Source organism: Priapulus caudatus, unplaced genomic scaffold (assembly GCF_000485595.1).
Source record: "Priapulus caudatus unplaced genomic scaffold, Priapulus_caudatus-5.0.1 Scaffold399, whole genome shotgun sequence".
Lineage (NCBI taxonomy): Eukaryota > Metazoa > Priapulida > Priapulimorpha > Priapulimorphida > Priapulidae > Priapulus > Priapulus caudatus.
The window spans coordinates 28,817-44,143 of NW_014577460.1; the positions used below are offsets into that span (position 1 = coordinate 28,817).

At 45.2% G+C, this 15,327-nt stretch overlaps 1 protein-coding gene across 1 annotated transcript in view; it reads right to left on the reverse strand.

The window, feature by feature from the left end:
• The window catches only part of LOC106809951 (HEAT repeat-containing protein 4-like), a 97,598-nt gene that overhangs the window by 13,206 nt on the left and 69,065 nt on the right, over positions 1–15,327 (reverse strand). The window contains exon 6 of the mRNA XM_014813193.1: positions 8,753–8,888. Coding sequence (XP_014668679.1) covers positions 8,753–8,888 — 136 coding nt within the window. The remainder of the gene's footprint in view (positions 1–8,752; positions 8,889–15,327) is intronic.

A 15,327-nucleotide genomic window follows, 5' to 3' on the forward strand; every position in this document is an offset into this window, starting at 1 on the left:
TTTACATGCAAAATTGAGTTTTGTGGAACCGGTTCGACAGAATTGAGTTTTGTGTTTACATGCAAAATTGAGTTTTGTGGAACCGGTTCGACAGAATTGAGTTTTGTGTTTACAAAATTGAGTTTTGTGGAACCGGTTTGACAGAATTGAGTTTTGTGCTCACAAAATTGAGTTTTGTGGGACAGGATTGACAGAATTGAGTTTTGTGTTTACAAAATTGAGTTTTGTGGAACCGGTTTGACAGAATTGAGTTTTGTGTTCACAAAATTGAGTTTTGTGGGACAGGATTGACAGAATTGAGTTTTGTGTTCACAAAATTGAGTTTTGTGGGACAGGATTGACAGAATTGAGTTTTGTGTTCACAAAACTCATTTTTGTCAAGTTTATAGGTACAAAAATACCTGTCCTGCATGGCGCCCCGTAGCAATGACGGCTCTATAATTTTAGACTAATTTATTGGTCTAGTACTAGTAGTAGTAATTAAGTCTAGACGGAAGCTTGGAAATGGGATCTATGCACGTGTAATTTTGATTCCCAAACTGTTTTAAAATTATCTGATTCTAATGGTAAGAAACAGTAACCGAAATGAATCTTACCTAGGCTGTGGCTGTGACAAAGTGGTCAGAACAAACGGTCCTTGACCCGGCGGGACTCCAGTGGAAGCCGTCTTCGTTCTTCTGACTAATTGCTGTTAGCCATCTGTCTCTCCTCTCGGGCTACGGCAGCTCAAAGAATGAGCGTCTTTTGTCACATGAAAGACAGTGATTGCGGCATCCAAACACCACATAATTCCTTGGCACTATGCGCTGCGTGCATTAAGCGGTGCGTTACTACGGGTTGCTTTCATCGGCTCCAATCTACATCCGGTCAAATTGTCAAAAGTTCCCGGATGTCCGCCCCCACCTATTGAGCTAGAAATGTGCTACGACATTGAAACATGTGCGCGTGCTTGCGAGCGCGTATGTGCGACTGTGTTCGTGTGCGTGTATGTGCGCTCGTAGACGTACGTACGTGGCCGTGCTGATGGTAACACGCAGGCTTGCCCCCCCCCTCCCCTTTCCCCCACCCTCTTCCCTGCTGCGCACATTACCTCTCGTCTTTTGCTCTCCATCTCCGTTCGTTCCCTTTCTGGGCAATCAGGTCACCGTCTCGCAAATCGCTCCCCGCGATCACGCAGCAAGGCTGAACCGGGGATTATTGTGTTGACATATTGTTTGTCTTCTCCCGTACGCGTACCCGTCCCCCACTACGTCTCCGACCTAAAAACTAGACGCCGCCACCCCCTCCATGTACTCCAGGGAAGCTTTCCCTCCCGCTCATGCTGTTGACGGGGGTTGTTGTTGTTGTTGTTGTTGTTGTTGTTGTTGTTGGATGCTTTCCATTTCTTGTTCCCTTCCCTGTTGATAGCGGTCATGTAGCGGCGGGAGTCGCGCGTGGGGGGAGAGGGAGATCGGGTGAACGGACGCGAATACGTTTTATCCCGCGCTTCAAGCGAGAGAAGGAAGCCTTTGCAACCCGCGCTTCAAGCGGGAGAAGCCAGCCTCTGTCAGCTACGCTTCAAGCGGGAGAAACCAGCCTGTTAGCTACGCTTCAAGCGGGAGAAACCAGCCTCTGTCAGCTACGCTTCAAGCGAGATAAACCAGTCTCTGTTAGCTACGCTTCAAGCGAGGGAAGTAAGCCTCTGTAACCCGCGCTTCAAGCGGGGGAAGAAAGCCTCTGTCAGCTGCGCTTCAAGCGAGAGAAACCAGCCTCTGTCAGCTGCGCTTCAAGCGAGATAAACCAGTCTCTGTTAGCTACGCTTCAAGTGAGAGAAACCAGCCTCTGTCAGCTGCGCTTCAAGCGAGATAAACCAGTCTCTGTTAGCTACGCTTCAAGTGAGAGAAACCAGCCTCTGTCAGCTACGCTTCAAGCGAGATAAACCAGTCTCTGTCAGCTGCGCTTCAAGCGAGATAAACCAGTCTCTGTTAGAGCACGTCGCACCTTGGCGCCACTATAGAATTGACAAGCGGTGACCACGTATTGAGGCGACGCTTATAGCGTTCAGGACAACAGCGGTGACAAGCGGTCACAAATGGTGACGAGCCTCTTGAGCGTTGGGACAATAGCGGTGACAAGCTGGACGGCCAGGTGACACGACGCGTAACGAAATCAGCAGGAACTGAGAATATGTGACGCGACGCGCTGTGACGTCGACCGGGCGCGCCAGAATCGCTTGCTGTCTCACGCCAAGAAATCTAGTTTAATTTCCTGCCAAATCAGTTAATCCGGTTTTGACTGGGCAGTATATAAGCTGGGTCCATGCAAACATAACCATTCGTCGCCTCACACCGCTGTCGATTCTAGGTAAATATGTTTGAATTTCTCTTGCGTAAAATCGTACTTGTTATGATTGTAATATTTACTAGTATTATAGTGTATGATTTAGATTACGTATTTCTCTCGTCTAAAATCATACTTGTTATGATTGTACCATTCGAAGATGAACTTAGTTAAACTTACTTGTATTTATGGATGATTTACGTGACGTATTCCGTCGCGTAAATCGTACCTGTTAGAAGTGCGTAGACACGATGAAACGCACTTCGACTAACTTCTTTATAGCATATACGTATTGATGATTTGCTCATGCATGTGTATGGTATAAAACCCATAATAAACATTCGTCGCCTCACACCGCTGTCGATTCTAGATTGATTTTGATGACCGTGCAACGGGCATTATCCAGCGAGCTATTCCCCCCAGAATAGGCTAAATAGGAGTAAAACACAAACGTTGTGCTGTAGTTATTTTCTGTGATAACACATGTTATACTTGATTGTTCGAAGTTTACTCGGTACGAAATTGTGAAATTTGTTGAAATCATGTTAAACGTTTAAACATGTTATCTACATTACATATGCAATCAGGAAACAAATATATTGTTTTCGTTCCAGGAACTATTTGCGCTAGCGTAGGGCTACTATTTAGCGTCCTCTGACACTTCACTCAACATAATTTACCGCGTCCGACGTGGTAATTCAAAATAGTCATTAGCCGCGTTCACACATAGCAAGAAATCCGGTATTTAGCGTTCACACGAGAGCAAAATGCGCGGTCCAAGAAATACGGTATCTAAACAGATCCGGTATTTCATGTAAATACGAGGCTTCCCAGACCCCGAATAATTTGCCGTGCTTGAGAAATACCGGATTTCTTGGACCGTGCATTTCCTCGTGTGAACGCTATATACCGGATTTCTGAAGCCGCGTATTTTATAGACTGGTCCGCGCTCGACAGTTCCAGTGTAACGCGAGTGGAACTGTCGAGGCGCGACCAAGTCTACGTATCTTTATAGGCAGTTGGTGCGATTTGCCATTGTTTATTTCGCATTGTTTCGCTTGATTGTTTAAAGCAGCCTCGCAGCTCGCAATATCGTATTTTTGGAGCGCGCGAATTAGCGTGTGATGTCGGCGCGTCATTTGTCTCATATTCGGTATTTCGCAAATACCGTATTTCATAAATACGAGATCTCGTGTGAACGAGGCTATTATTCAGAGCACGTTTCTGGCTCAATGAGAACATTTCGTGATGTTTGCACACTGCAAGTATGCTCACAGTAGGTGTATATAAGCTTTTAGTTGCGAGGTTTATCCATTTTAAACAACGATGTATTATTCCGCGCCGTGAGAGAAAAAAACGGTGACGCACTCGAACCTCGGAGATGATAGAAGGGCGAGACAAGGAATTCCCTAAGCGAAAAATCCAGGCGAAGTCAGCTACATACATTTCAAACGCGGTTCGGACGCGCGCAAAGACGCGAAAACGGGAGAAGAGAGAGAGAGAGAGAGATAGCGAAAGATATCGAGAGAGATAGCGAGAGATATCGAGGGAGAGAGGAAGCGAGAAAATACATCAGAAGAAATGAAGCGCTGAAGGGAAAAAAACGCGATGCCAAAAAACATACCGATATCAGGGGCGGATCCAGAGCTGAGGCTAGACAGAATTTTTCCAGATTTTAAGGGCACATCCCCCAAAAAGGGCACACTACCCCACAGTGAGCGCCGTTAGGCGCGAAGCACATGGCGGGGGTCTGGGGGGCCTCCCCCAGGAAATTTCAAAATTTCAAGGGTCTCTGGGCATAAAAATGAGCACCATTTGAGCACACATATAGTCAAGCAAAAAACCATATGGAATTTTATTTCTGCTTCATTTTGCCTGCGCTTTGCATACCAGCAATTAATGCAGAATGATTCAAGCACTTCGTTTCTTTTTCAGATATCAAAGGTAGGATTGTTACCATGTAAAATTGTGATTTCCTTCAAGTCCTGTCAATGAATCAGGAGAAAAAGAAAACAAATAACGAATATAGCCAAATTCCATCAAATTGTTTTCTGTATTTTTTGTATTTTTTTTGTAAATTTTGAAAGGCACTTTGAAATCTAGACCGTATTTCCCAATACGGCAAATACGGTCTGAATCCGCCCCTGGATATTTACCGAAGAAAATACAACGTCGGAAACGACAGACGGACGGACGGCGCCGACACCTTTTTGCAGTAGAATCGCAACAGCGACACAATTGACTGTCAGACGAAATCAAAGACGTTAAAGTCCCACAACACCGGCGGCATAATTACCTTTAGCGTAAACGTATTACGGTCCCTCCGAGAGAAGTTGCAAGAGAGAGAGAGAGAGAGAGAGAGAGAGAGAGAGAAGAGAGGGGAGAGGTAGAGCGAGAGAGAGAGAGAGAGAGAGAAGAAAGAGCACACGCACGCACACACGCACACATGCACGCACACACATACACACACACGCACGCACGCACGCACGCACGCACACAGGAGAGCGTGAGGAAGACGTCATAGGAGAGCGTATATTGTAACATGTCTTTTGCACGTGTCACATGGATTAGTGCGTGGAGCTAGACTGGTAGTTTTTTTAGCCATATAGTCTAGCTAGACAGAACGTCGCGCATATTGGGCGGCGGCATTGATGTTACAGGGAGTTGGATAAGCGGGTTCTAGGTTAGGCAGTTTCTAGGGTGATTGTGAAATGAGGGGAACGGTTGGAACTGGACAGAACGGGTGACATGTGCGCTCAAGATGTAGAGAGTTTTGGGCGAATATATAGGGAGAGATGTAATAGGAGGGGGATTGGAGATTCTGGTTTTGGGCGAGCAGTGAGCAGACGCGCGTATGCGCGTGTGCGGCGTTCTTTGTCTGTTTGTGCGATTGTCTGAGGAGGTGGCTACACAGTGTATGAGTATTAAAGGTTGTACAGTTTACAACACAAGTTTGGATCTTCTTCATCATTTCTACATGAACTCGCATCCCTCTTTACAATATGCGTATGTCGTATTTATCATAGATGCAAGCAGAACATGTTGCCAATTCAAAGGCAATAATCCAGATTTCGGCTTCAAAACTCGTGCGGTTAAAGCCACAATATGCGCATCTACACGCTAAATTCTCCAATACTGGACTAGCAAATACTTCGTGACATGCATAATTACATTACCTTACGAGAAAATAAACTCTAGTTCCTCCCATTTCACTTCGCGTTTGCTTAAAACCCACAAGAAAGAGGTGCGAAATCTGGTAATCTGGCGCCAACGCCGAATTGTTTGCCAAGCAATTTCGCCCCGAATCGGTTAGATGACGTCACATGTTGCTACGGGTGTTGAGCAGAGAATATAGTCGTTTAGATTTTAAGATAGTAGTATTGTGAACTACAGTGTATGTAACATCAATGGCTATTGGGAAAGTAATAATAGGCAGTGTAATAAACTCCGAGAATAACGTATTGATTTTAGGCTTGATATCGCGAACGATAACATTGCGCTAGCAGCGTGCGAGCGAAAAACGCACACGGGCCGTAGAAATCTGGCAGAGCAACGCGAACGTGTCAACAATATCGCCATCGGAGAATTTGAACAACATTGGAGGTATTTTCAAATACCTTTTATAAGACAACGCGCAGTGAAATGGGAGCACCTAGAGTTTATTTTGTCATAAGGTAGTATGAATATGCATGACACGAAGTATTTGCTAGTCTAGTACTGGAGAAATTAGCGTGTAGATGCGCATATTGTGGCTTTAAAAGCCCGTCCGATCAAAGGCAACAATCAAAATTTCGGCTTCAAAACTCGTGCGACTTATATTAAGGACGCCCGATGAAAGTCGACAAGGTAATTACCTTCCCCGATATAACATACCCCGCTCGCGCTTGACAAATAAGCGCTAACTAACCGCCGCGAATCTTCCTATGACAAATAGTGTCATAGGAGTGCGTATTTATGCGTATGTCGTATTTGTCATAGATGCTAGCAGAACAGGCTAGGATATACGAGGTGATAGCTACTACCGGATGACATACCGCGTGTATGCATCCGTTCGTTCGTGCGTGCGTGTAAACGTGGGTGTGTTCGCGTGTGTGCGCGCGTGTGCGTGTGTGCATGTGTACACGCGTGTGTGCGCGCGTGTGCGTGTGTGCATGTGTACGCGCGTGTGTGAGTATTGCATAATGACTATCTTAGTGAATCACCAGCTCCAACTGAAGTATGCATTACCGACACCCCTTTGTCCTATTTATTAAGGACTCTTTAAGTCATCTTATGCAATCATAACACCCCCAACGTCACGTCACCTTACGTCACTCATATAATATTATTATTAATAATAATAATAATAACAATACCTGGATTAATTTAATAACCCCATTCTTAATCACTGCCTGTCACCTCTAAAACTTACCTGGATCACATTAATAAACCTTTCTAAACACTGTCACTTCTACAACATACCTTGATTTACTGACTGCTTTTACTGACTTACTGTAATTTGTGATCGTCATTTAACTGTCTATCGTGTCTATAGCTTTTTAAGCTCATTTAACGCAATTTTTATTGAGGTTTGCACATTATTGATGGTACAAAATTTCTTTTTATTACAGGCAAGGATTCTTTCTAAAAATTCAAGAACATTTTCATGAAATTCAAGGACATTTTCATGAAATTCAAGGACTTTTCAAGCACAAAATCAACATTTACTAAATTCAAGTACTTTTCAAGGACTCCCCTCAAATTCAAGTACTTTTCAAGGACTCCCCTCAAATTCAAGGACTTTTCAAGGACTGTGCGAACCATGGGTAGGTAGGTAGATAGAGGGAAAGAGAGAGCGAGAGCAAAAGGGAATACAGAGATTGTTGCGCGAAAATGAGAGACAGGAGATCCTCAAAATACCAATAGAAAGTGCAAGCAAGAGAAAAATGATAAGAGGAGAGGTGGCGTGGAAAAGTGCACGTGCTGCTTGAAATAACGCGCATAGACACCTGATGGTTGCTTTCAGTCGGAAACTATCGCACGGATTTATTATTCCTAATAAAATTGCCTCTATGCATTTCAGCAACCTCGAGGTTTTTCGCGCGGTAAGCAGCGTGTTAGGTGACTGACAGGGTTATGAAAGATGCGAAATGTGAGATGAGAGGTGTGCGTGATATTAACAAGCGAGTGACAAGGGGGACAGGAAAGCTGCCCCTAGATTTTGCATCAAAATTAAAAAATAAGCTTAGCTAATTCTCGTAAATAACCCTATCGATCGTGATTTTTTTGGTCATTTATCCGTGAAAGCCTTGTCTCAGACCCACCCCTACCACACTATGGACGTCGATCAAGAGCTGCGCCCGTCGCTCATCATTACACCGCTGAGTCATAAAATTTTGCCGCCCCCCTAGGAATTTGCTCAGCCCTACCCTACCGTGATATAACAGCCAAACAGGATGCTAAGCGATTTATTCCCCACAACTGCGTTAACCTATTAGTAAAAACAAAATTAGCTTAAATTCAATTAGCTAGTAATCGTTAACGAAGGATTAACGTTTTGCACGTGAGCTCGCGATTTTTCCTTCAACCGCTAATTCATTCAAGCCGTCCTTTTGTCCAAATGCGCGTTCGCTCACTGTGTGCGCGAGAGAAAGGACCGCGAAAGAGATTTCATACATTTTTTCGCCTAAAGACCAAAATGCGTTTCGTCGTCAATGTAAAGGCGTCCGTTGCACGCACGCACACGCCTGCACGCACGCGCACATCTGCACGCACGCACACATCTGCACGCACGCACACGTATGCACGCACGCACACATCTGCACGCACGCACACATCAGATGGTTTGATGACTCAATCACAGTGACTGTGATGGTGCGGGCTTGAGGGTTTGCCCTACAACCTATCCTCACAATAGCGTCGCCATGCGGACGGTTTCTCTCTCTCGAACTCTCTTACTTCGCCTCTATCCCGCGCGCACGCTTTCACGATCGCAATCCGGCTATCCCTCCTTTCTTTCTCTATCCATATATACTCTGTTTCTCTCTCACCCCCTATTTTCCCTCTCTTTCTCTCACTCTCTCTCTCCACAATTCTCTCGCCCGTGCTCTCTCCCTCCTGCCCTCTGTCCTTCCTCTCTCCCTCTCTATCTATAACTAGTAGGGTAGAAACTATATCAGAGTATTCTGGGTGTACGTGGTCGGTATAGGGAGTCGTTGCGAGTAACGAGTCTAGCATGCTAACCAAAATTTGAGTAAAACATAAAATGTTCTAATGTCTCAACTCTCGTTGATATCAACTAGTTGAGCGCTCAAATTTTACGTTTACACTGCCGACGTTCGGTCGATTAGTTGAAAAGTGGATAAACTCATCAACCTTTCAACGGAAGGTTGAAAGTGTAAACCTAGCCTTATAGGGGGTCGTTGTGGGTAGTGAGTTTAGCATGCAGGTATACCTGGCTAGCTAGAATCTGAGCAGCTATGGCGTGAGGTTCGCACAGCTTCTTGATGTCTGCACTCTCCAGCATAGACGTCGACTGCGTGGCACCGGCGACGTTCACTTGTTGCTGCGCCAGCGCCATCTTGATCTCGCTGCAACAAACGAAAACGCAAATCAAACATGGACGCCAAAAATACGCAAACATGGACGCCAGAGCGAAAAGTATGAACTTCGATTTTTCGTGACACGTGATACGCAGCGCTGAAACAGTTAAACAGTCATTCTCGATAAAAAAATTTCGAAAAATTGTCTCTCGCAAATGGAATTTTTTCTCATGGTCTTTGATCGCAAGGACCCCTATGTGACTATGCAGCGCAGGTCATATTGCAAAGGAAGCAATGTGCAGAAATGTACCTTAGCGCAATCTAGTTCCGGTTCCACCACAACAACTGACCTATCCACGTAGGCGAAATTAAACATGTTGAAGTGATCCTGATTTTAAATACCCTCTCCCGAACTCCACACGAAGTCTCTTAATCCCATCGTTTCTTAATTGTAATCGATCGACAATTCAAAATAAAATCGTAAATCCGTAAAATCGAAATTCAATTTGTTTACACACGCAGAGAAATAGAATCCAGCCAAGCGCATGAATGCAATCCACGAATAAATTTCCCGCCGAATTCCCGTTGAAACATTTTTGTGTTTTTTTTCTTCGCAGATCGTGACGAAACGCACTTTGTAAACGCCGAGTCGTGCACACGGTGCCGCTGAGTATCTCAAACACATCACGGACGATTTTTTTACCGACAGTTTCTCTGACGTCACGCGTTTGTAGCGCGCCTTGCTATCGTCGTGACAGTAAAAGGCAGGCATATAAATGCGTTCAGCACTCCTATATATATATAAACAACGTGGTTAGTTCGAGAGACTATATATATCAGATATATATATATATATATATATAACACACGTCTGCACGCACGCACACATCTGCACGCACGCGCACACCTGCACGCACGCACACGTGTGCACGCACGCACACGTCTGCACGCACGCACACATCTGCACGCACACACACGTGTGCGAACATTACGATGACGAATACACGAAGAATGCATTACGGTGGTGGAGAGTCTCATACTCGCATGCCAATACCGATACAAACCCAAATACCGATATACCGAGCACAAATACCAACATCGGTACCAATACCGATACCAATATCGATACTAATATTAATATAAACATAGTGGCTACGCGTCCAGTCATCCATTACAAAGCTCAGCACAGATTCCCAAATCCACGTCACGATTAGGCCACGCCCCTTTTAAAATCGTTGATTTTACTGGATTTACTATTGCTTCAAAGTTACAAAAACACATTTTCTCGATAAAATACCTAAAGGTAAGTAATATTATGGTAAAAACGTATTGTTTTTAAAACGTTTACTGAAAACAATATAGCTGGGTTCACATAAGAAATATATGACCGGACGCGTAGCCTGAGAGCTGGGCGTCCGGTAACCTGACGCGTAGCCACGGCACGGCCTAATATCAATATCAATATACAAATAGGCGATGCTAATTCGATGAGAAATTTAGATACTATACACGCGCATATATTGCATTCAATGTGCGCAGATACGTGGGCGTCGCGATTGGTTATTCAGTCCTCGCCACGGAAACTCAGAAACTCGAAAACGCAAGAAGAATAGAGAGCAGAGAACGATATTGCCTGCCAGCCAGCGCTCGCAGATTTTCCAGCAGAATCCAGCGCTGAAGACCCGTCGCTACACGCAGCATAGCCGGAGCACACGCACGCGATTGCTTTCGACATAAAAATACACTCAGTGCTGAGATCAAGGCGAAACTTGGCAAGCGCAGCCATCAGACGACAAGCGGGATTCATTCCCTGCGGCATCTGCATGTCACTACGCGCGCGCGTTAATGGCGACAGAGATGGCGGGGACTACTGTTCACGTGTATATACCCTGTAACGCGCGCTTTAACACCGACAGAGAGGGAGGAAGACGATGATGGCGTCATGTTGGACTTCTATGTACGTGTATATACCCTGTAACGCGTGCTTTAACACCGACAGAGAGGGAGGAAGACGATGATGGCGTCATGTGGGGAAGTACGTAATGATGGGTGCATGGTGGGACGTGTGCTAGTGGTGAGATGTAGTATAGCGGCTTAACCACCTTTTAACGGTGACAGAGAGGGGGAAAACGATGATGGCGTCATGAGTAGAACTCTGTTCGACAGTGGTATTATTAGGTTTACCCTGTAACGCCGGTCGTCAGTGCGCTCGGCCACCTAAACACCGACAGAGGAGGAGGGAGGTAAGACGACGCACGATGCATGTCATAGTGAGAGACTCCTATATATAATATATATGCAGGAGCGTATAATGGACACATTTTTGTCATTATTTGTCATTATATGCTCCTGATTATCGCTCGCTCACAAATATGAAGTTGCATTTATCCGCGTGCTTGCACAAATATTGTCATTAATATCGCCCTGATATATATAGGCCTGTAAGGCGCTCCGCCATGGATATGTCCGGCCATATAGTACTGATCTACGGTTAAAGCTACTTGGCTATCCTGTAGTGGCATAAGCGCAGAGCGTGCTCATCTAGTTTAGGACATATAGGTAGGCCGTATATATATGCATAGACCGTATACGTATATAAATCAATGTAGGGCTATCTATTAATTCAAGGAGTGTTTATTAGGCTCTTGATATAAGTTCGTAATACATGGCGCGTAAACTAATCCGATGGTGCTAACTAGGATTGAGCTGACCAGAAGTTCCACGCTTGTTTCGGCCTTTAAAGTGAATAAACTACAGCTATATAATCTACTGTGAGCTCGCCTATGTTGGCAAATACAATTCACTACAACTTTTTTGGTTATTGCACTTTCACAATAGTTTCTTCATAAAAAAGTAGGCCGCCACAGGATGTTTACATGTGTTTACACACTTCGGTACACAGGCGGAGCAAACTACTCTCGATATTGACAACCGCTCCCTGTGTGGCATCCTCCCTCCAGTACTAGGATTGGCTACACATGTGTGAGTGGGCTTCTGGCATATAAACGCCTCGAGGCTTCATATTGAATTTTGCAAGCCGCAGTTTGCCACTTTCCTTTCGAGACAAACGGCCTACAGTGAATCGCCGCGAGTTTATAGGCGTGAATCATGCAGAAAGATTACGGTCAACAGTGCACTGGGGTTAATCATGCCCATTCTATTGCCGGGATCTTGTGGCTTTACCCCCACAAGACGATCGCGTATAATTGAAGAAGCCGCCTATATGCTCCCCGGCACCTCACATGCGAGCCACGGTGCACCGGTAAGCAGCGTATGCTATGGCGCGCCTGATGACAATAGAGCTTCCGCGCCACGAATTATCAGGATTGTCATAAACGCCGCTAGGTTAAGCGTATATGGCTTTGGCGGTATGATTGCACGTGGACTGAATGTTTGTTTGGTTTTGACGGTCTAATCGGGTATTAATTGTATATGACAAACGGTGGCGACAAGCATCGAGCAACGCCGCCCGTCAGGCAGGTCGCACTTGGCGCGGCACTATAGAATTGACACAGCGCTGACCACGTATTGAGCGCGAACGACATTCTAGCGTTCAGGGGAAGCAACGCACCCCGCGTGACGAAGCGGTCAGCAAACCTGAGTGACGAGGGCCTCTTGAGCGTCTTGGACAATAGGGGCGTGCGACAAAGCTGGACGGCCAGGTGACACGACGCGTAAGCGAAATCAGCAGAGACAACTTGAGAATATGTGAGGCGACGCGCTGTAAACGCACGATGACTCGAGCAACAGACAAGCGGCGCAGAATGCGCATATGCTAAGCTCACGCGCAAGAATCTAAGTTTAATTTCCCTGCCAAATGCAGTTCAATCGCGGTTTTGAATGGGCAGTATATAACTGACGTCGCATGCAAACATAACATCGTCGGCGCTCAGCACGCTTGTCGATTCTAGTTAAATATGTTTGAATTTCTCGGCTTGCGTAAAATGTAACTTGTTATCGATTGATAATATTTACTAGTATTATAGTGTATGATTTAGATAGCCAGACTAATTCTCATCAACGATCGTCTTTAAAATCATACATTGATTATCGACTTGTAAGCCATTCGAAGATGAACCTTCAGTATAAGCTACTTGTATTTATGAGTGATTTACGATGAGCGTATTCCGTGCGTATCGTCCCTTGTTACGAAGTGCGTAGTCAAGAATGAAACGCATGGACTAACTTCTTTCATAGCATATACGTATTGATGATATTGCTCAATGGCATGTGTATTGGTATAACCATAATAACATTTCGTCGCCTCACAGCACCACAACCGCTGTGCGATTCTAGATTTGATGTTTGATGACCGTGCAACGGGAAATTAATCCAGCCGAGCTATTCGCCGCCAGACATCGCGCTAAATAGGAGTAAACGAAACGTTGTGGCTGGTAGTTTTTATTTTAATCGTGATATACACATGTTATACTTGATCTGTTCGACAGTTTCCACTCGGCTACGCCAAATTGTGAAATTTGTTGAATCATGTTAAACGTTTAAAACCAATGTTAATCGCTACATTACAATACTGCAATGAGGAACTAAATTATTGTTATTTGCGTTCCACTGGGGAAGCTATTTGCGCATAGGCGTAGGGGCTACTATTTAAGGCGTCCTGCGCTGACAGTTTTTTTTTGGTTGCTTCACTCAGTAATTTAGCGCGCGCAACTCAAGACGTGGTAATTCAAAACTAGTCATTAGCGCGCGTTCACACATAGCAAGAATCCGGTATTTAGCGTTCACAGCGAGAGGCAAAATGGGGCGCGGTCCTAAGGAAATAAGGTATCTAAACAGATGGCGGTATTCATGTAAATACGAGGCTTCCCCCAACCGCGACCGAATAAATTTGCCGTGCTTGAGAAATACCGGATTTCGTTGGACCGGTGGCATTTAGCCTCGTGTGAACGCTATATACGCGGATTTCTGAAGCCGCCGTATTTTTATAGGCTGGTCGGCGGCTCGAGCGTTCTCAGTGTAACGCGAGTGAACTGTCGAGGCGCGACCAAGTCTACGTATTTATGGCAGTTGGTGCGATTTGGCATTGTTTAGTTTCGCCATTTGTTTCGCTTGGATTGTTTAAAGCAGCCTCGGCAGCTGCGCAAATCGTATTTTTGGAGCAGCGCGAAGTTAGCGTGTGATGTCGGCGCGTCATTTGTCTCATATTTGGTATTTGGCAAATACGTTTTCATAATACGAGGTCTCGCTGTGAACGAGGCTATTATTCAGAGCACGTTCTGGCTGCAATGAGAAGCGATTTCGTGATGTTTGCACACTGCAAAGTTGCTCACAGTAAGGTGTATAAATAAGCGCTTTTAGTTGCGAGGGTCTTACATCCATTTATAAACAAGCGATGTTGTATTGCGTCGCGTGAGAGAAAAAAGGTTGACGCACTCGAGCCACTGGAGATGATAGAAGAGGGCGAGACAAGGAATTCCATAAGGTCGAAAAATCCAGGCGAAGTCAGCTGAGCAGTAGCATTACTCAAACGCGCGGTTCGGTCGGGCGCGCAAAGACGCGAAACGGGAGGAGAGGAGAGAGAGAGATAGCGAAAGATAATAGAGAGAGATAGCGAGAGATATCGAGGGAGAGAGGAAGCGAGAACAATACATGCAGGAAGAAATGAAGGCGCTGAGGGAAAAAGAACGCGATGCCAAAAAGCATACGATATTTCAGTGGGCGGATCCAGAGCTGAGGTAGAGCAGACTTTTTTTCCGAGATTTTAAGGCACATCCACCCCAAAAGGGCAAGCCACTACCCCACAGTGAGGCGGCGTTAGGCGGGCGAAGCACATGACGGGTGGGTGGATCTGGGGGGCGCGGCTCGCCAGGGAAATTTCGAAGAATTTCCAAGGGTCTCTTGGCATAAAAATGAGAACGCATTTGGCAGCACATATAGTCAAGGCACAAAACATATGGATTTTTATTTCTGCTTCATTTTGCCTGCGCTTTGCATACGGCAGCATTAATGGCAGAATGTTCAAGCACTTCGTTTCTTTTTCAGATATCAAAGCTAGGATTTGTTGCGATGTAAAATTGTGATTTCCTTCAAGTCTGTCAACTGATCAGGAGGAAAAAGAAAAAAATACGAATATAGCCAAATTCCATCAAATTGTTTTCTGTATTTTTTGTATTTTTTTGTAAATTTGAAAGGCAGTTTGAGAAGATTAAGACGGTATTTCCCAATACGGCAAATAAGGTCTGATCCGCCCTGGATATTTCCGAAGAAAATACAACGTCGAAACGACAGACGGAGCGGACGGCGCCGACATCCTTTTTGCAGTAAGAATCGCAACAGCGACACAATTGATTGGTCAGATCGAAATAAAGACGTTAAAGTCGCAGCAACACGGCGGCATAATTACGTTAGCGTAAAGTATTACGATCTCCGAGAGAGTTGCAAGAGAGAGAGAGAGCGGAGGAGAGAGAGAGAGAGAGAGAGAGAGAGAGAGAGAGAGAGAGAAGAAGAGGGGAGGGTAGAGGGAGAG